Below are 21,482 nucleotides of genomic sequence, written 5' to 3' on the forward strand. Positions count from 1 at the left end.
CACTTTCGACCGGCTTCTTGACCCTTCTCGCATGGACGTCGCAATGGGTTGCGACTTCGCTTTCAACCGCCCTCACGACTTCTCATTTACTGACGTCGCAGCAGGCCGTGACTTCGCTTGCGACCGGCCTGTCGCCTCCTCCCATCTTGTCATGGCAGCAGGCGGTGGCCTCTCCTTCACCCTGCTTCTCGACCCCTTTCGCCTCGACGTTGCAGCAGGCTGCAACTTCACTTTCGAGCGGCCTTTCGACCCATCTGGCCTGGACGTCGCTGCGGGCAGCGACTTCACCGTCAGTGGCCTTCACTACTCTCGTCTCGTCGTCGCCCCAGGCTGTGACTTCACTTTCGATGGGCTTCACAACTCCAATGACTTTCAACTCCAATGAGTTTCAGGTACATGCTGAAAGACCTGCCGCTTTCCATGCAACCGACCGCGCTTCAGTGCAAGGACTCGTCTGCAAGGTACGCCGTGGAGAGCTCGGTGAGCAAGGGAAGTCATGGGTGCATCATGCACATCGACTACAAGGACCCAATGCCTTATGGCCTAAATGGCAGCTTGCCAAAGCAATCCTATTTTCCAAACCCAGAAGACAAACGCATGTACTATCCGTTGCCTGGCACCATGTACCTGCAGGACTTGCCCCAGAAGCAACAGTACATGGAGCCTTACCACTTGCCCTACATGTTCCTCAAGCACGATCCTGGCAGTAGGGTCTCCATTTTGTCTCCCCTCAAGTCCAAGCAAGCCGACGATCGCGAGTGCGATCAGCAGCGTTGCTACGAGCCGAACTAAACTGAGTACTTGCACCCCATGACCGTCTACAACGCCTCCGAACATCAAGAGAAGATAGCGCCTGACGCCAGAGACCTGCGCTGGATGTACAAGTGTCGCACCACACAGCTCCAGCACTACGCCATGCACATAATGCAGGGATCCGGTGCAAACGAGGACTATTGAAAAACCAGACACACAGTGATCGACAAGTCGTCAAGGGAGTCCCGCAGCGACATCGTCAAAAACGCCATGACTCAGGCCCATGCATCCAAAAACGTCAGCTTGATGTACACCATCATTCGCGACGCTGTGATGGACACTGACAATGCGCTACCGGCCACAGAGGACGTGGACGAATCTCTGCTGCCTTCGAATGCAGCCGAGATTCCCATCTTTGGTGAAGTCATTGGCCAACGGAACGAGGATGCTTCGGTACCGTTGTCATCCTCGTCAAACGAAGAAGAAGAATCGTCATTGACTTCAGAGTCTTCATGCAGATCTGATGTACCTGTGAGCTCCTATCGTATGCACCTGCAGTGTGGTGATAGCTCCAAGTACTCCGCCATGACTCAGAATGTTCCAAATGAAGACATCAGCTCGGCGGACATAATCGTTCGCAACACCCAAACAGACTCCAACACTCTGCATCCAACACCAATGCACGTGGACGAGTCTCTGCCGAGATGCCCCTGCTTGGTAGGATCACTGCACAACAGTATCAGGATTCATCTGCATCATCATCACGGTTGCGGAGCGAGGCAGAATCATTGTTGACCTCGCAGTCTTCACGCAGCTGGGATGAAATTTCGAACCAAGCACACGTGAAAGACTTCCTGAATCCCCAAGTGGACAAGCAGCAAATGACCGCGCAGCACCTACAGAAGCATGTCATTCAACACCAGCAACACCTGACGAACATCACTCCCAAGGAGCGCACAAATTATCAGGTAACCCCAACTCTACGAAAGCAGGTCAAGATCAGACTCATCCTGCTACAAGTGACGCAAGAAGTGCAGAAGCTCTTACTATGACATGAAGATGGTAAACAACGTGACCACAAGGTCTTCTGGACATAAAAGCGAGCTTGAACGACCACCTTCGCAAGACAAGCCATTGCCTCCCCAGCTCCATCATTGGCAAACTCCATCTGTCACCGTGTAACACCTCCTGGCAGACTCGCTCAAAGCTTTCTTAAAACGTGTGCAAATTTGCCAACTGCGGGAGTGTATTACAAATAAAGGAGGAAGAAAGGGCGGCAGGCACGAGCAACAGCCAGGGGTGTTGGCTCGCTCAGTTGTTTTGTTGACCTTGGATGTAGCCAGACGATAGGGTTCGAGTCTCTTTTGTTTCTCACAGACTTGACAGACGTGAGGGTTCAAATAATACCGTTTCTGGCCTGAAGTTTGGGCAGAATGTCTGAAAAGTTGAACAAAGAAGATATTTATTTAGCTTTCAAAACTTCAGATGTTCTTATACATTGATGTCTGTGAGGCAGATTAGAAACTCGGGACTCGAAAAGAGCATGTTCTTGTCTGTGGCATTTGTTTGACTTCCACAGAATGAAGAAGAAGAGGCTGAGGAAATTGCATTGTTGCCTTTCATGAGTAAAGTGCTGTCGACACCACTTTGGTTGCAACAAATCATGTAAATAAATACTATTCGGCCACTACATTGTCTCATTCTTGATAAGACAACTGTGGAACACCTCCCCCCCACACCAGCCTAGCTCAAAGAAACACTTTCATGTTACCATCTGATAAGAATGTGCTTAGGAATCCTCTCCAACTTTTTTCTGTAATTTCGCTTTGAAGCATTGAATAATTTTCTAGAAATATTTGAAAAATATTTGGTTCAACTCGCACTCAAATTTTAATATTTGAATTGGCTTCACACCCCAAAATTTGCTATTTGCACAGCTCTACAGTTTTTGCATGGCCCACCTACTGACACCGACTCTAGTGTGACGTTAGGCTGCAGTATAAATTCTAGTGGCTTCAAGCACCTATTGTTTTGTTATCAGGTACCAAAACATATAAAATTTTCACTCGCGCATCACCAAAAGGGGGGGGGGGGGGGGCTATGTAAATGTCTCACTATCTTGCATGAACACAAGAAGAGAAGCTCATACCTTGTCAGATATCAAAGTACTGCAGGAACCAAGGCTAGCTTTGAAAGACTTGTACATAATTTTTAGAACACACTGACGTTTACTAGTACATTTTCTAGGGCTTAGTTTTTCAATTGAAGCAAAAAAAAACAACAATGTTTGTGTACAAACTTTATGAAAGGGTGCTAAGCCACATTTAAAGATATCATTGATTGAGATTAATATACGAGTTTATTGCCTCACAAATTCAGCGCCTCAAAAGTGTTTTGAATCCATCAAGAACTAGCAGAGTTACAGGGATGTGTCCCATGCTTTAAGGGGGGACACGGGTCTTAGAAGGCCAAAAATCACAAAAAAATCTACTTTTTGAAGCTGACATTTTCGGAATCTGTACCTATTTTTGCACCTATCTGAGAAGTTTCTAGCTTTTCGCGTCATTATTTCTGGCACAACATCAATTTATAACATCCCTGCGAGATGAATGTGAGCGCAAACTGACACTAAAATTGCGGTTTTTCCGCGCCGAACTGTTACCGTTACACATGAGCTATCGTGTTCATCTTGGTCTCGTTTGGAAAGGTCGTTCTTCATCTTCAATTTCCCGCCACCGCTGGCTCGCCTTGCTCATTGGTTTTTTAGCAAAAACGTGTCATCGAGGAGCACTAGCACGCGATTCGATTGGCTGCTTGGGGCACGTGACAAAACCTAGGCATCCGATTGGCCAAGGGGCGCTTTCGGCGTCTGCTTCACCATCGTGACGCGCACTGACAGGCACCATTTTGTCATAGTGCTACTAACTGCCTGCGGCAGTAAAGAAGTTCCGCGCTACAGTAATTTCTGAAGCGGGTGTGGCAGTCGTTCGTTCGCTGTGAACTTCAGAAAGAGCCCCGCTATGGCTCAGGACAACGAGGATAACGAACTCGACGCGGTCAATGGCAGTCGCCGAGTCACCGATGTAGGCCTAACTCACGTACGAGCCCGTTGGTTGCCGACAACGTTACTGAGAACGGCTGTGTTTTACAGCCTCATCAGTTAGAGGACGGCAAGTAAAAAACAGAAGTGAAGCTACAAGAGGTATCAATCTTTGTAGTGACAGAACGGAAGCGCAGTCTTATCGCTAAACGCGCGGATGCCGCGGTTTTTCCCGCCTGACGAACAACAGAAACAGCGCGTCGACGAACAACAGAAAGTCAATCCGTTCGCGGTGAAAATGCTCGCCGCCCCCGCAATAGAGGCTACTGGCAACTGGTAGACTGCTTTTAACGACGTGTTCGCAACGTTGTCACGATCTCCGCTCGAAAATGCGGCAGTCTTACGTGAAAAGGAAACTAGCACCTCGGCACTCGCATAGCCTCGAAATTGATGAGTGAGGGAGCAACTTTGGTTCGCGACATTTACGGGTAACTCATTCTGGACAAGCCGGAAAATATCGCCGTGTTATTCGACGTATCGCAGATGACACACGCACATTTGTTGCACGTCGCCGTCAGTAGAGTTACCGAACTGATAAGCGGCCTCGCGGCAGACGAGCATACGGCGAAAACTTGCTACAGGACTAGAAGAAACTACACGTTCGTGCAAACAATCAGTTTCATTACATTCCCGGTGCATATTAACTGACTAAAAGTATGTGTGCCATGATATTTTTTCCCTCGGAACGGCAAAATAAAGTTTTAACAGCATTATTCTTGAAGCACAGATTTTGACCACTTTCTTTTGCTTGTTCGGTAAAAGTGGACCTAGGACAGCTACAGCTTTAATTGTTTTTGCACAATGTAGCTAAATGTGCACAGAAAACAATGCTGGAAACCTATTTTTAATGGGCAGCTTCATTTTTGTTATTTTAATATAAAAATTTCTGTATTTGGTTACATGCAATGAACTGTGCTTTAATGCAGTGCAATGAACTGTGCTGTAATTCGAGAAGTACTCGTTAAATTTTCAATCAGCTTGCAGCGTTGCACTCCTTGGGCTTTTTAGCATTCATTTATATGTCAATGGCCATGTAATTCTAACTACATACGTTTTTACAGTTAAAAATGTTAGAATTCTATGTTTTCTTCATTTTCTCAAAATGGCAATTTTGCACACCCTGCATGAAAATTATTGCAATATATCGTAAACTATTACAGATAGCAGAATATTTTTTTTTTTGCAGCATGAAGCTATATGTTTGGACCACACAACATAGGAAGCACATTTTGATTTATCTTGATGCAAGTTTTTTAAACTAGTCTTTTGCGTAACCACACAATGGCCACATTCAGAGCTGTGAAGTTTAGTGTACTGTAAAGTAAGAAATAATGCCCCAATCAAAAAAGTTATTCCTATGTTGTATGTCTTATGCTTTCTACTGTCAATCCCTATGTCATTTATAAATTTTTGACAGGTGGTTATTTTTCCATTGTGGTAAGAACAATAAAAATTGTTATCTTGATTATTTATTTACCAATGAAGTTACAGAAAATATCACTACATTTTTAGAATCAGGAAAACAAACTAAGTAAGCATGCCAACTTTTGTCACATTTAGTTCATAAAATTAATGAGAGAGCCCTAAGACCCATGTCCCCCTTTAAAGGGGCCCTGCAACGTTTTTTGAGCATGGTCAGAAAATTTTGCCGATCAGTAGTAGAGGTTCCCGAGAACACACGAGCCAAATGTTGTAGCGCAGCACATGGCCTGTAATTAACAATAAATTGTCAAAGTCAGCTAAAAATTGCTTTCTCTTCCCTCGACAAATGACAGAAAACGTTCAAAAATCACTCGTAGATCTGCCATTGGCTGATTTGAACATGGCATGCTTGGTCGTTACAGTGATCGTCACAGGAGGCCGTCACTTGTTCATGCGCAATTGCACTGAAAAAAGCCACGTACTCGAAGGGAAAAAAAACACGAAAAAAGTGCTCAAGGTCACAAGGCGCGCTTGACGTTTTTTGTTTGCCCCTCCCATCCCTCCCTGCTTAGCTTCCGGCGCTTCCGTTGGGAGGAGAAAAGAGAGAATATGATTGTTGCATGTGACAAATCTTTCTAATACCACTCGTACTGGACGGACTCTTAAAAATTTTGCGACGTTGAATTTGTGAGGCAATAAGCTCTTTCAGTGAGTTAATTCTATGGTTACTCAAAAAAGTGTTTCAGGGCCCGTTTAAGTGCTCTCTCTCTTGTCTCTTCCCGATGAGTGCACTGTAAGCTACACAGGGTGGGATGCTATGGGCGAAAGGAGCCACATCATGCTTTTGTTATGACCTGAAGTGTATGCTATGAAATGTGATTTCTTTCCCAGCATCATTTGGGTGTGTGCTGTTGTGTAATTTTAGAACACTACAGAGTGCAGCACATGGCACGTGGTAGCATCCCATGGCAAGAAATGCATCTGATCCCAATACCGATCTCGGTTTATGTCAGCCATCATCCATTAGCCGCAATCTTCTGCACGGCGAGAAATCTGTTGTATGAAAGCTCTTTTAAGAGAGTGCAGAGCCTCTGTATGAAAATAGGGTGCATTAGGAAGTGACAATTTCATGCTTCATTTGTTTATTTATTTATTTACAGTTCAACCCACTTATGACGATCCCAGATATAACGATCTATTGGTTCTAACGACCGTGTTTCGGTGCACTTACGATTTTCCCGTGCTACCCTTTGAAACTGAGTCCACATATAGTGAACATTTTTCAAAGCCTCCTACTTTTACAACGAACACTTCCGACACAGTCGGAGTAAAAATGTGACACATACGAAGCGAGAAAAAAAATGTTTAAAAAGGCATTCTAAAGCATATAGGTGCATGCTTGCGTGTGCCCTACCACAGTTTACATGCGACGAAGATATCGTAGACTATGGCGAGCACCACACGCAGCTTTTGAACGTTGCGAGCGAGATCGCTCACTTTCCAAACGTTTCTTCACCAGCAGAACGGAAGTGAGGGAAAAAAACACAAAAATGAAATAGGAGACAGCAAATGAAATAGGAAACTTGCAGTCAGCTTTCGCATGGCAAACATTTCTGATGCCGCTCTTGGCATCTACGACCGGTGACAATCAACAATGCCTTCAAACGCAAGAAGCCAGAAATGCAAGAAGTGACAACTTTTGTCTCATGTAAGTTCATTGCGACGCTCAACTCTTCGACACCACAATGTGCTGCAAAAGGTCAACTTTTTGGTAACGGCAGAGACCGGTTGACTAGTGATAATGACTTTCACGCGGTTGCGGCAGTGCCTTAACGGATAAGCATCAGAAAAGAGTGATGGTGAGGTGGCGGTGGCGATGAATGTCCCATTGACTCATCGCTGGCAACCTTATCACAGTCCTCTGCAGATAGCTGCTCGGCGCAGTGACGGAGGTACAAGCACGTCATGCTGCAATTCGCAAGTTCGCTGCCGCTGCTGCGTCGTGCGAGGCTGCTTGCGTGCATTGCCCGCAAAATTTTTTTTGTGTTGGGGTCCATATACAATGAACTACTGATATAATGACCATTTATTATAGCACTTTCGAGCTCGTTATAAATGGGTTCAACTGTATTTATTTATGGAATACTGCTGGCTTGAATTTTCAAGCCTTAAGCACGAGTGGATGAGTTACAGTGCGAATATAAATGCACTTGAACAATAAAAGAACTGATTTAAAGAACGTCAGAAGAAGTCAACTGGAAAAACAAATGCGGCACTGCATACTAATATATGAAAACATGTATATCAAAACAAGTAGGAACACGTTTATACAGTTCAACACTTTCTATGAAAGGGGGGAAAAAGAAACAAATGTCTGTTAAGTGCACTAGACCTTTCAACGCTATTAAATAATGTAACTAAAAAACATTAAATATTGAAAAGCAAACAAATATGGGTGGCACTTTTGTGACAAGTTGAATACACCACTGGTGATAACGGCACTATCACTTCTTTTTTTGAAGTGCGGAAATGAAAGCGGAAATAGAAGCACATTCAATTGTTTCTCTGGGTAGGTGGTTCCAATCTCGGATAGTGCTCACTCTGTTGTGAGTGACTTCAAGGTTTGGCTGAGCTGTTCACTACAGTGTCTTTGTTCTGCTGTGTGTTTTTTCATCAAGCACGAGCAGTGTTTCAGGACTCCTTCAAGGAGCTAACATAAGATTTGCATCCTCGTATTTTAACAGTTGCAAATTCACTGATCTTCTTGACATCGTCTTATTATGGTCATTTCAGGCAACACACAGCAGCGTTAGGCAGCATTGTAAGCTGTGCAGCAATGATTATAATACAATCAAGTCCCTTGTAAACCATGTTCGCAAGTACCATACAACTCCAGCGGGAAAGCGATACCTGGCAACTTTTCAAAACAAACAGCTTCAGAACATGGCTGTCCTGCACGTTTGCCACCTTTGCAATCGCAAGTTTAAAAAGAAGGTAAGTTTTTCAGTGCCGAAGCACGCCACTAGCTTCACAGTTCAGGAGAATTCTCACTGTTAATATTTTTTTTGCCAAAGAAAACATTCTGCTTACATTTAGTGTTCCAGTGCCACAATGTAAAAGTAGGCTGTGTTTACCTATTGCCATGTTCTTGTCTAGGTGGATCGTGATCGTCACTTGTTTGTGCATAATGTCCCTGAGCCCCCCACAGCATACCAGTGTGGTCTATGTGGCTACCAGGCTTCACGGAGGACCTACCTGGAAAATCATTATAGGAAACACCGCCTTGTGTATGTCTGCTCTATATGCTGTGGTTTACACCTGAGTGCCACAGCTCTTCGAGCGCACTTACAGGTTTGTGTGCTCTTGTTGTTAGGACTAAATTTACTATAGTCTTCACTTTTAGTTGAAAATAGCTTTAGAAGAATTGCAATAGCCCAGCCCACACTATGGTTCCAATGTGTCAGATCTATACTGTCTCGAATCTCCGATTTTTATATTTAAATCATTGTGGTTCATTGTCAAGCAGGGCCAAACAATGCAACGCAGCCATAGCAATTTGTTGTCAGGCACTGCTGGACAAGTTCTTTTGCAAGTGATTCACGCCCGCGTTTTTTCACTGCATTGTGCACCATCTGTAATTAAGTAGTAAAGTTCTTTTACTTGAGCTTTTAGTCATTTAGTTTCGGACCAAAATGTAAATGGAAGGTAGAAAAAGGTTTTGGGATGCAAAAGGTTAATTGTCATAGTCATATTAATTTATTTCAGGTGAGCAGTATTATACATAGTTGCTTGTGAGACCGGTGTAAAAGCTGGGAAAGCCTGGTAGAGTGCCGATTCTCCCAAGCCCTTTTTCTGCTACTCATAGTCTGTAAAATGTTTCAGAAATAGCAAGACAGACAGTTTTTGCTAAAACAATGCACGGGCTACAAAATTTATTGTTGCTATATTTCACTGACCGCTACATTGAACATGAGTTTTCAGTATTATGTTTAATCATAGCGGTTTATACATCTACTACTGGTTATGTGCCTCAGCTTACAAATGAATGTGGTAGTAATATGGGCTAAAGAGCATTTTCATCTGTTTGCTGAAATGCACCCAAACTTCATCATAATGAACTTGCATCTTACACGAAATTAAGTTCAATATATTCAAAAATTCATTTTAAATAAATTTCTAACACTATATCTATTTCATTCACTATATCTATTCATTTACTTCATTTGAGCCAATATTTCATTATATTTAATTTTGTTATAGCGAGTTTTGAGTGTAGTATGTCATAGTTACTGTTATTTTTTTATCTTGATTTTCATTAGAAAGAACATTTAGATAAACGGGATGCACCAACTGACTCTAGGCCTGACTCCAGCATTCAGTGCTTTGTGGCTGAAAGTGGTCCCGTATCTACAGCTGAAGAGACAGTGCCTGTAGAAACGAGCACTGAGCAGAATGATGCCCCTGAGCAAAGTGACGCCTCTGAGCCAACCCGGGCCAGCACACAGTCTGAGGCTGCCCCAGAAAGTGAAGGTATTACACTTGCACCATAACCTATGCTGTTATTGTTTTGTGTCCCTAAAAAATGCAGCAGGATATGCATGTGTACTGTCAACCGCAAAAGTTTCTGGACCACGCAAGTGCATGCCAAACTGTCTGTGTACACTACCTAGCAGTACGCCTTAACTAGGCTGGAATGTTTAGTTATTTACTGGCACACTAGTTTTCTCAAGCTGAACATTTCTACTTGATACCATCCTAAAGGCACCCGAGTAATGAAAAGCTATATTGATACTGTTCTTGAGCATGTAGCCATGCCTGCCTAAGAGCATGTCGCATTATGAAGAGAGAAAACAGACAAACTGTCAATCAAAAAAGGTATGCATCTTAGGCATAGCACTAACTCTCGATGGCAGGTGACATACCAGAAATATTATGAAAATATCGTTGGTCACGCACTCTTGTGATCTCTAAACATTTGCAGTCGACTGTACAATATTTTATAATGGCAAAGCAAGCACTGCCTTTTGTTTTGCTTTCTGCCAGGTTTTCCTGATTATTGTTCTTACCTATAAAGATAACATAAAAAGGAACTTGTTAGGGAGAAAAGAAGCCTTTACTTAAGTGTTAAAAACTAGAGCTGTGTGAAAAGCAAAACTTCAAAGTGTGAAGTGAATTAAAATATGGAAGTGTGAGTGGGTATTGAATAGAATATTTTTATAATGTTGCTTGAATATTTCTAGAATATTTTTCTAAAAGTTTGAAGCAATATTGCTGAAAAAAAAAAGTTGGAGAGGATTCCTAGGCATGTTTTTATCAGATAGCAACGTGAAAGAGTTTCTTTTTGTCTGGTTGATGAAGCGCTTGAAGGGTGGTATTTCATAATAGTTGTCTTATCAAAAATGAGGCAATGCAGAGGCCAATTTGTATTAGCACATCATTTGATGTAACCAAAGTGTTGCCAAAAACACTTTGCACGTGAAAGACAGAAATGCTATTTCCTCAGTATCTCCTCTTCTTTCATCTTCTGTGGAAGGCAAGGTTGTGCTCCTTTCGAGTTAGGAGTTTCAAATCTGCCTCGTAGCATCAACATACAAGAAAATTTTAAATTTTTGATGCTAAAAATTAGTTGTGTACGATATTTTTGGACTTTTTGCCCGAATTTCAGGTCCAAAACAGCATGAATTGAGCCTCCACATCTTTCACCTCTATGTTGGAACCAGTATTTTCATGATTGAATACATTTGCGACTGTAATGGATTGTAAAAGGCAGCATTGCCATAATAGGGAATGTGATGAGGTGAAACATTTTAAAAATATGAAGGGTCCACTTTCAATAAGACGTCTGTACCTGTAAAATTCGACTGCAGTGGAGCCTGAAAGGCAGCTTTGCTACAATACGACAATGTGATGAGGTAAAGCATATTGAAGATCTGAAGCGGTCACTTTCAATCAAATGTTGACTGCATTTGTCTTTGGGAAGCTTGAATAGCTCAAATAGTCAAAATTGCAGTGCCAATAGAATTCAATAGCAAACTCTATTCAAAAAATATTCCAAATTTGTAATAATCGCATACCCCTACTGAAAACTACTTTTTTAAATGCAAATTACTTTAAGTAGTAGCGCTTAAAAGGCAAAGAATGGTAAAAAGTAGAGAGGTTTCACACCATCAACTTCTCTCAACCAGTCACCTTGACAATTAAAATTTTATCTGTTTCTGCTCAAGTGTAGTTAAAACTGATTAAGGTGATGGTTTCACTGCTGCCATCTTGTTAATAGTGCTCATACAGATGCCAGACGATGTCACTCATCCATGTTTGCAAAAGGGAGAAGTTGCTGAAAAGAAAAAAAAAAAGATATTCACACGCAAAATTCACCATTTCACCCTTTTTATTGTAGCAATTATACATGACTAATTAAATTATATGCAATATCTCTTCATAGAAATCTTCAATAGCACTTTGTCTAAAGGCACAGTAAATTTCGCTCTGTTATGTTGAACAGTTTTGCCGCACTCGCAGTACGACGACGGCTTGTACAACGATAATATTTCTTGTTGCTCACACTATCTTCATTGCTATTAGCTAAGGGTTCAGACCAGGCAATAACACCAGGTGTCACTGGAAACTGGAAATTGTAAACTTTTCGAATTTGCACAATTCAAATATGTTCATTGAGTGAAGCGAGCACAGTGCGTTGGCAAACATTGCCTAAAATACAAAGCGGCTGTTGCCGGAGTGGGATTGCCACCTTAAGAAGGTTTTTCTTGTCTTCTAAATGAACCAAACACATATTTTATAAATTTTTAGATACTGTTTAGTGAACTTTAAGGATATCAATACGCTTGAATAATTTGAAATTTGTGATTATGTATCAACCGGTACTACAGTGCTAGTGACTCTTTTGTCTTTAGGGATTTATAATGGTGCTATTTTTTAAACGTTTCAGGCTATCCCATTTGGACACATTGAGTATCCTCGCAGTCTATCTTTGTGCCACGATTTAATTTTTTTTTTTGTTTTTGCACTGGCCTCTTGGGAGTTATTAGAATTTATTTTAACGTTTTCACATCTGTGGTGCTATTATAGCAAGGTTGTACACCACTGCTATTTTTATTAGAAAATTGATGCACTTGCAGCCAGGTATAGGTTTATGACAGCTTTAGAAGCACAAGTGAACCCGCCAAGGAAATGTAGTGGTTGTGGTGTTTCACTGCTCAACCAAAGGAGTCCTGGCCATGGTGAATGAGAGATTGAAACAACTTTATTCGGTCCACAATTGGCGCGAGTTAACATCACCTGGCTAGGCCCACTCGGGGACGGCCAGGTTAACCTGACCTCCCTCGCACGAGCCCTCTGGATGGCCAGGATTTGAGAGGTCAGGTCCTGGGCTTTAATGAACTTGTTCATTTTCTGTTGGTGGAAAGGAAGAAAGGCAAAGGCACAGCTCCACAGGGCATGCTCAAAGTCTGCATAACCACCACACAGGAGGCATTCCGGGCTTGGAAACCATTTGGGGTATATTGTGTGCTGTGCTGCAGGACTCTGGTAGGTGCCACGTTTCGATAGAGGCAAAATGCTAGAGGCCCATGTGCTTGGAATTTTTAGGTGCACATTCAAGGATCCCCACAGGTGGCTGAAATTTCCAAAGCGCTTCACTACGCTGTCTCGTGTAATTGTAATGTGGTTTTGAGACATGAAACCACAACAATTATCATTGAAAGCACAGGTGAAACTATCAAAGCTTTCACTTCTTACTATTTTCTCTGGATTCATGCTTTGTGCAAGAAATTCCACTACTGTTCTAACTTTCTTCTCTCCTAGCGACTGTGTTGAATGTAGAAATGAAGAGGTAACCCATGGCACATTGTCACTCAGGTCTATTTAGGCTGGTTTACTTGATAATCTGGACATGAATGCCAAATCAAAATGTGCAGGTTAATAGTTTGTTGATTGTTTGTTGACTGCTATCAACCTGAGTTACAGTTTTTAGGTGGCAGTGGGAAATACAGAATGACTAGCAAGGTAGTGGGAGGACAATTTTTGGAAATATTGCAAATGTCTCAATCAAAGGACTTTGAACAACCTTTGTTTTCAAGGCTCAGAAATTGTGTGGGATTTGTAGACTGGCTTTCAGAAATACATTATCGAAGTAATTTTTTGAAAAGACTTAACTAGAGCAAAGATATTGCAAGTTTACTGTGTGTTTGTGTGCGTGTGCATGTGTGTGTATGTGTGTACCTTTCCCAAGTTCACTCAATGTCCTAATTTCAGAGTGATTGGGGTAGCACTAGTGGCATTTTATTTCATTCCCATTAAGAGGACACAGGAGCAATAGTTGTCAACACTTGGTTTTTCTAAAAATGTACAGTTCTGATTAAAAATAATCAATTAGGGTTTCTGAGTGCTACAGCCTGTTCGAATAACTGTCGATTAGTATGCACTGTCACAAAAGGATGGAGTGCACAGATAAAAAAATCTTACCCGAAGAATAAATCTTTATAGACTAATAGCAATTTTGTGCATATTTGCCTGCTGATGTCAGTCGACAGCCACTGGCAGCTACCCAACTGCTCTGTTGGAGAAGAAGGTTGAGCCTTATGTTTTTAATGCCTGATCTGGCTGTGAATCCCACATGGAAACAGTTTGTTGACAGTTTTGCTTGCACAGTATTAGTAATCTAAGCTACCAAACAAATTCTCATGGCAGGGTGGCCTGCTTTCCAGAGAATAATGCTTAGTGCACCATGGCGTAGATGAAGGCTTACATTGAATGTGTGCACAAACTACACCCCTCCTTATGATCTGTGAAGTAGATCATAGCTGTGTATTTTGGAATACTTTAAATTAGGATTTTCAGTGGCTCAAAAAAAAAAAAAGGTATTCAACATGGCATTGTGCTTGCAAACTCTGCATGCTGTGGCTGACTACAACATTTAAATGAAATGTTCACAGCTGCTATTCTGTTCATGGAGTATTTTCCTACTAAACTTAAAGGGCGGTTCAGGACCCCTTTAAAACTCTCTTTCATTTAGTGTTAGGCCAATACATTATTAGCCGACTAGCAAAATGTTTTTGGGACACATGATTCACTTGTGGAATTTAAAGCAGTTAGTGCTTAAGTTATGCTATGTAAGTAGAAGGAATCCTCCTGAGATGCTATCTGTCTTCAACATGTCACAAATTAACTACTTTCACAGTTAGATTTCTAGTGAAACATGTGTCCAGCCTTTGAAGTAATTTGTGGCAGAGCTTTGTTAGCTAACCAGTAATCTAAAAATATTGGTCTAATCAAAACAATAAAAACGATTGATGCATGTGTCGTCCTATGGAGATGTCATTGGTCGGCTGTCATTTCCTTCTGATAAAAAAAGTTTGGTGATTGTTCATTTTCTTTCTTTTTTTTTTTTTTGAAGTGAGCGCTCAAGGAACCGTGCCAAGTGATGCGACACTGGAGTCACTGTTTGCCGATTCAATCAGCCAAAGTTGGTATCTCCCTGAGCCTGACGGAATTGCCAGTGGCTATGTGAACATACCTCAAGAACTGACTGAAAACTCCCCGGAGTGTAACCCTGGTGCGCCTACTGAGACACAAGTATGTGTTTCTATATTGCCCAATTTTAGGAGTTCTTGTGAACTGAATGTTGCTAAGTATTGGTTCTCTAATGCTTAAAATGATGCTCACTTCTTGGTGCTCTATGATTGATTTAACTTGCTTCATGGCTCTTGCATTGTTTGGTGTGTACGGATGGGGCACATGCAGAGAGCCTTTTAATCACACGTCATATTATGGTGATGAAAATGATCCAGAGTTATAGTGCAAAACATCATTTGGCTTGTTTGTTAGCATAACCATAACGTAGTGCTCATTTAATGCCACTCAAAGCTCACACATAGCAGTGTTACTGAAAGCTGTATATCAAGCCTAAGCTGAGGGAGCCTGTAATAGGGTGGTCATGATTGCTAAAGGCATTTGATTCAGTAGGGGTCCCGCCCCACCGTGGTGGTCTAGTGGCTAAGGTACTCGGCTGCGGCGGCAGCATTTTTGATGGAGGTGAAAATGGTGTATGTAGGCCTATGTGCTCAGATTTGGGTGCATTGTAAAGAACCCCAGGTGGTCGAAATTTCCGGAGCCTTGCACTATGGCGTCTCTCATAATCATATGGTGGTTTTGTGACGTTAAACCCCACATATCAAATAAAATCATGAGTAGGTATCCCAGCTGTCATAGAAGCATCACATAATTAAGGAGTACTGGAAGCATGCTTGAATATCTTGGCAAATATTCACAAAGACCCCCAGCTGACTTAACTCTGCACTGAAAAAGTTGTACAAATCTAGTCAAGTGAAGAAGTTGGGCTAGGAGACAATCATTCTAGTACATTCTGTAGGCTTAAAAGGAAACATTTGGCTACTAGATATTGGGTGCGACTAATAGCACGCTTCTGTTGTAGATGTCTTGGTAATATACAACTAACCTATGACATTATCCCATTTAGTAATGCTATGGATGACTTGCAACAAATTATTCAGAGTCTTAGCAATGTCAGAGTAGCATTGAAAATTACGTTATCTTATTTAGTTATTTCTTTAACACACACAGGAGATGAATGGAATGTTCAGTAGTCAGCTGAGAGAATAAAAATTTGATTGCTGGTCAGCCAGAAAAATTTGTGATAGAAAACATTTATGTAGACCATATATTGACAGGGGATCCTGATTGTGATCATAAGAGAAAAATTTGCAGAAGCACAGTTGATCCCGGATATATCGAACTCAAAGGGGATGGCGAAATAGTTCGATATATCCAGAATTCAAAATACAAAATATGCGTATTTAAGGCCTAAATTGAAGAATTTCAGGCCTCAGAAATCTTTACAAGAGTTAACATAACCATTCACTCTAAAACAAGGTGTGAACTGCAGGTTACTACACGTTATTTAGTCCGTAAACTTTTCTTGCATCTTGCACGCCGTCAAGTTCGAGTCATCCTTAATATCATTGAAACTTTTCAAATAAGTGAACTTAGCTCCTTCGGCCCCAACGTTGACTGACGCAGAACACCGATGCAAGCTTTGTAGCGCGGCAAAAGCTTGGTTAGCTGCGGAAGCGAAGGTGTTGGCACATTCATAATGGCACGGCTACACTTCTGTAGAACTGGTAACGGCAGCCAAAATATCAGCATCGATACAGTCAGAAACGTAGTCATCTGTACCGATGAAGTCGCTACTGTCCGTCCGAGATGGTGCCCGGAAACGCTGATAAGTTGCAGAATTCACTGAGGCATCGTATGTCGTTGTCAGCGGTCATGACGCACCCAAAGTCCTCACCTGGCCCACAAGGAACGTTTACGACACTGTTTTACTTGATGTCGCTCCAAGCGCCAGTCATAATTTTTATCGGTACATGTGGGTCAACGTTCAGTTCAACTCCCGAATGAGGATTTATCAGGAACAAGGTGAGAAGGCCACAAGGCACAAAAGACGCAACGCCGAGTTTGTCGGAGTTTTCACTGTCAACATGTTAGTGATATCGATGTTACTTTAGCTTTGTTGCTGGCAGCCGCTGCTTTTAGCGGCTGTGATGCGAAACAATACAAAAAAAGCGTTGCCTCCGGGACACCCGTTCTGAAACCGAAAACACTTAAAAAATACATCACAAGGTTGCACATCTCGAAGGCCATGCTTTTCAGACTCGCATGTCATTGTGCGCTAACAAACAAGGAAGGGAATGCGAACCACATGCGAACATTGCACTGAGATCACCGAGTCCTTTCGCATTTTCTTTCAGTGCCCTCTGCAATCGGTCTTTTGGAAAACACTATGCCCGCGCGCTAAGACCTGCAGATCGCGCATCAAACGTACCGGTGTACCGCGCAATGAACCAGATTAGGGCGATAAAATGACATTGTTTTTTCGTCGCCTGCACGTGAAAAAAGATCGGAATGTGGCCTAAAATTGATCAATATTTGCTAGGAAAAATGCACTTTCTGGGCTTCGGCTCAGCGCAGCGTTCGATATAGCGGATGTCCCGCTGTGCGGTAGTTCAATATACGGGTGCACCGGTCCTATACTTTTGCATGGGAAATTCAAGGGCATTTTTCAACTGTTCGATATAGCCAATAATTCTATATATTCGAGTTTGATATATACCCGGGATCGACTTTATAAAAATGGGTTGTAGTGCATACACGGCAGACATTATCAATTGATGACTAGCAGCCTACTAATATCCTTGAAAAGAAAAGCATGCAGTCTTTGAATTCTTCTGCTTCTAACATATGAGACAAAAACTTGGAAGTTGGTGCAACATTAAGAGGCGGGAAGGCAGCACTGCTAGAAAGTGTACAAATGTAGCTGGTAATCTGGTTGAGATTAAGAGCAAAAAAGTTACCTGAGCAGGCCATCTAACGCATAGGGCAGATAACCAGTATCTTATTAGAGTGACAAAGTTTGTGATGAATAAAGGGAAGCACTGTCAAGAATAATGAAAAATCAGCTGATGTGGCAAAATTACCAAGTTTAACTGGCTTGATATAAAATTGGCTAATGAAAACAGGGGTAATTGAAAATTGTTAGGAGAGGTTTCCATTCTACAGTGGACATAAAGTGGCTGCTGCTTATGACGATGATGATGGTTTTTCACACCATTGTCCTTTACTGACAAGCCTATAATTGATATAGATATTTCTTGCCTGCCCCACCTCATTCAGCATTGCCACTTTGAAAATGATAAGTTATGCTATTTCAGGGCGATTCTTATGCGATTCCGTTGCAGTCGTATTTGGCATTTTGTAGAAGGCATGAACCAACTTGCCAACTTGCTCTGAACCAACTACAGGGGACATAGAGTGGCTGCTGCTTATGATGATGATGGTTTTTCACACCATTGTCTTTTACTGAGAAGACTATAACTGACATACATAATGCTACGTTCCTTCCTCAAGTTTTGTTATCGCTCCGTTACACTGTATACGAAATGCTCAGCGCAAACCGCACCTGCAGTGTTCGAGAATCTTCAAGACGGTAGTAGATCGTTTCGTTAAGATCACGCCCACTTTGCAAACATTACAGATTATTCTCGAATCTACGTGGCTGCTAGCGTTAACGCTAAAATATTCAACGACATGTGTATGAATGCCGCCGCGCTTTACCACTTGTCAGTTGATTGACGGCCGACGCTCTTTTCGTCGCTATCAGTGCCCGTGTATTGCTTTAATCTGACCTTCAGTTTTCTGGACACAAGTTGGGCTGAATAAACAGTTTCATCTTAGCATCGAGTCTGCTCCCTTCGTCCATGTTATGACCCTGTGACATATGGTGGAGGTGCTGCTGTTTTCATGTATTGGACGCCCCCGTCAAGCCGTGAACCAAGCCCTGGTCGTGGAGAAGACACCGACGCCAGCCACGAGCAGCGAGATAGCCGTAGGCAACAAGGTCTGCCACCGGAGTACGGGCTTCTGCCCGACAAAACTCGGAAGACCAAGACGTTGACGTCGAGCAGGGCAATGATGACAGCGCCTGTTCTACCTGCACCAATCCTGCTAAGGGAATCCAAAGAGCCTTCAACTTTCCGCGGTTCACCTCTTGAAAACCCGGAAAGCTGGCTTGAAAGGTTCGATCGTATCGTCTTCAACAACTGGACCGACGATGACAAGCTTTGACATGTCTCTTTCGCTTTAGAAGACGCTGCTCCGACCTGGTTCGAGAATCAAGATCACAACGTGGGACATCTTTTGCGCCAGGTTTCTCGCCACTGTCGCAAGGGTGGTTTGCGAAGAGAACGCTGCAGCTCTCCTCGAAACCTGCCTGCAGATGCTAAGTGATAACCTGGTGCTATTCACAGAAGATATGATTAAGCTTTTCTGCCACGCTGACCCTGACATGTCCGAGGAGAAGGTCTGTCTGCTCATGCAAGTAGTCAACCAAGGACTCTTCACCGGGCTGATCAGAAACCCGCCAAAGACAGTTGCCGAATGCATTTCGAAAGCATCTACGATTGAGAGGATGCTCGAGATGCAGACATGGTAATACAACCTTAGCTTCTCGTCTACAAGCTACACCGACATCCAAACGCTAGGAACTGCCGACCTGCGTGAGACGATCTGAACAATCGTGCAAGAAAAGCTCTGAAAATTGCTTTCTTCAGCGCAGCCTCAAGTGGACTCCATCATGGTCATTGTACGCCAGGAGATTCAGCAATCGCTGGGTATTTCTCAGCCTCCAGAGCCACAGCTACAAGTCATGAGCTATGCTGCTGCAGCCCGCCGTCACGCTCCTCCTCCACACCCACGCCAAGACGCTGCCCCGTCGCACTTCCGTCGCCAGACGCCATCGCCACCACTACCACTGATGCCCTACCGTTCCCCTGCTGGACAGCGCAGCATGCTAAGGAGTTTGACCTGCACCGGACAACCGCTCGCTCTGCTACCACTGGAAAGAGGCCAGCCACACCTACTGCCGTTGTCAGTACCGACAGATGGGCCTACGGGCCTTCGACGCCAGTGCACCATGTCCACAATGGGGTGAATGACCGCATGACATTGCCGACTACCCACGGTAGCACAGTCGCCACCCCGACAACCTTATGGCTCGCCGTCGCCAGGCCACTCCACCTCACCGCTATGCGGGCAGTACACCAGCCCTTCTCGGGGCTGATCTTCGAGCCCTTACTCAGAAAACTAAGGGCAGCAACTGACAGTGGTGCGGTTGCTGTACGATGAATTACCGAAGATCCTCCGCTGCTGCTGCTGCCGCCGCAACGAAATTGAAAGCACCCGCCGCAAGACGAAAAGGGTCTTGACGTCAAAACTTCACAGCCTGAAGAAGACCTCACTGCGCAACATGGAAGCAGTGGAGCAAACAAACGTAGCCATGATCCGACACCACGACCCAACCGCAATGCATGACAACGAACCAGTGACCTCAACGTAATATTCGATGGTCACTTCGTCACTGCTCTCATCGATACTGTAGCTGACTATTCCGTCGTCAATGGGCTTTTGCGATGAAGTTGAAGAAAGTGAAGACTGTATGGCATGGCCCCAAAATTCAGGCCGCTAGAAGTCACTTATTAACGCTGACTGGATCCGCACAGCAAGAGTCACCATCAACAACCAGACTTATCCTGCAAACTTTGTAACCTTACAACATTGCTTCAAGGATGTAATACTTGCGATGGACTTTCTAAGTTAACACGACGCTGTCATCGACGTGATGTCTGAGTCAATCACACAACCTCAGAAAACACACTGCCGACCTCCACAAATCCAAGGAATCACACATTGAATGTGCTAGAAGAGCAGGTCATCGTGCCAATTTTCTCCAGCGTCATCATTTCCGCTGGCACCGAAAAAGCCAAAAACCTTGAAGGCGTCATCGAAGGTAATCAGCACCTACTTCTAACCCATCCGATTTGCGTCATAAGAGGCATAGCCGAGCTCTGTGAAAGCATAGCAAAGGTGGTGCTGACAAACGTCAGTCGCAAATACAGGCACCTCGATATTGGTATAACAGTCGCCTACATTGACGGATTCGTGGATGCCAGCAGTTGCTTCGCCCTTTTCTATGCTGACGGTGCTGCTTCGATGAATCGAGGTCCCGAAACAGATTTCGACGTCATCCCGAGCCTTTCAAAGTGCGAGCAAGACTAGCTCAAGTTCCTGCTTCTTTAATTTAAGGAATGCTTCTCGTCATCATTGAGAATTCAACAAACCCCAGTCGGGAAACATCGCATGATAACAGAAAAAAGTGCCCAATCAGTTCGACAAAGCCCGTACCGTGTTTCGACGTGCGAGCTTTGTGCTGTGAAGAAACAAGTCTACGAAATGCTACGCGACATCATTCGGTCGTTCAAGAGTTCGTGGGCATCACCCGTAGTATTAGTGAAGAAGGACGAGACCCTACATTTTTGCATCAATCACCGCCCTTTGGACAAATCGCGTGTGTACCCTCTCCCAAGTATAGCGGGGGCCCTGGATCGACTCCACAGTGTGAAGTACTTTTCATCGATGGAGCTCAAGGCCAATTATTGGCAAATCGAGGTTGACAAGAAAGATCGGGAGAAGGCGGCCTTTATCACACCAGACGGCCTCTTCGAATTCAAGGTCATGCCATTTGGTCTTTGCTCGACACCTGAGATGTTCAAGTGAGTTATGGACACCGTGCTGGCTGAATCGAAATTGAAATGGCAGACTTGCCTCATGTACTTGA

General features: G+C 43.4%; 1 protein-coding gene across 4 annotated transcripts in view; it reads left to right on the top strand.

Annotated features, from left to right (window-relative positions):
* Positions 1–21,482, top strand: part of LOC119176427 (zinc finger protein ZFAT) — a 158,199-nt gene that overhangs the window by 49,578 nt on the left and 87,139 nt on the right. For all 4 annotated transcript variants that reach the window (XM_037427690.2, XM_037427688.2, XM_075877667.1 and 1 more), the window contains exons 10-13: positions 8,069–8,269; positions 8,432–8,626; positions 9,595–9,805; positions 14,688–14,866. In XM_037427690.2, the coding sequence (XP_037283587.1) occupies positions 8,069–8,269; positions 8,432–8,626; positions 9,595–9,805; positions 14,688–14,866 (786 nt within the window). The remainder of the gene's footprint in view (positions 1–8,068; positions 8,270–8,431; positions 8,627–9,594; positions 9,806–14,687; positions 14,867–21,482) is intronic.

This window comes from Rhipicephalus microplus, chromosome X (assembly GCF_043290135.1).
Source record: "Rhipicephalus microplus isolate Deutch F79 chromosome X, USDA_Rmic, whole genome shotgun sequence".
NCBI lineage: Eukaryota > Metazoa > Arthropoda > Arachnida > Ixodida > Ixodidae > Rhipicephalus > Rhipicephalus microplus.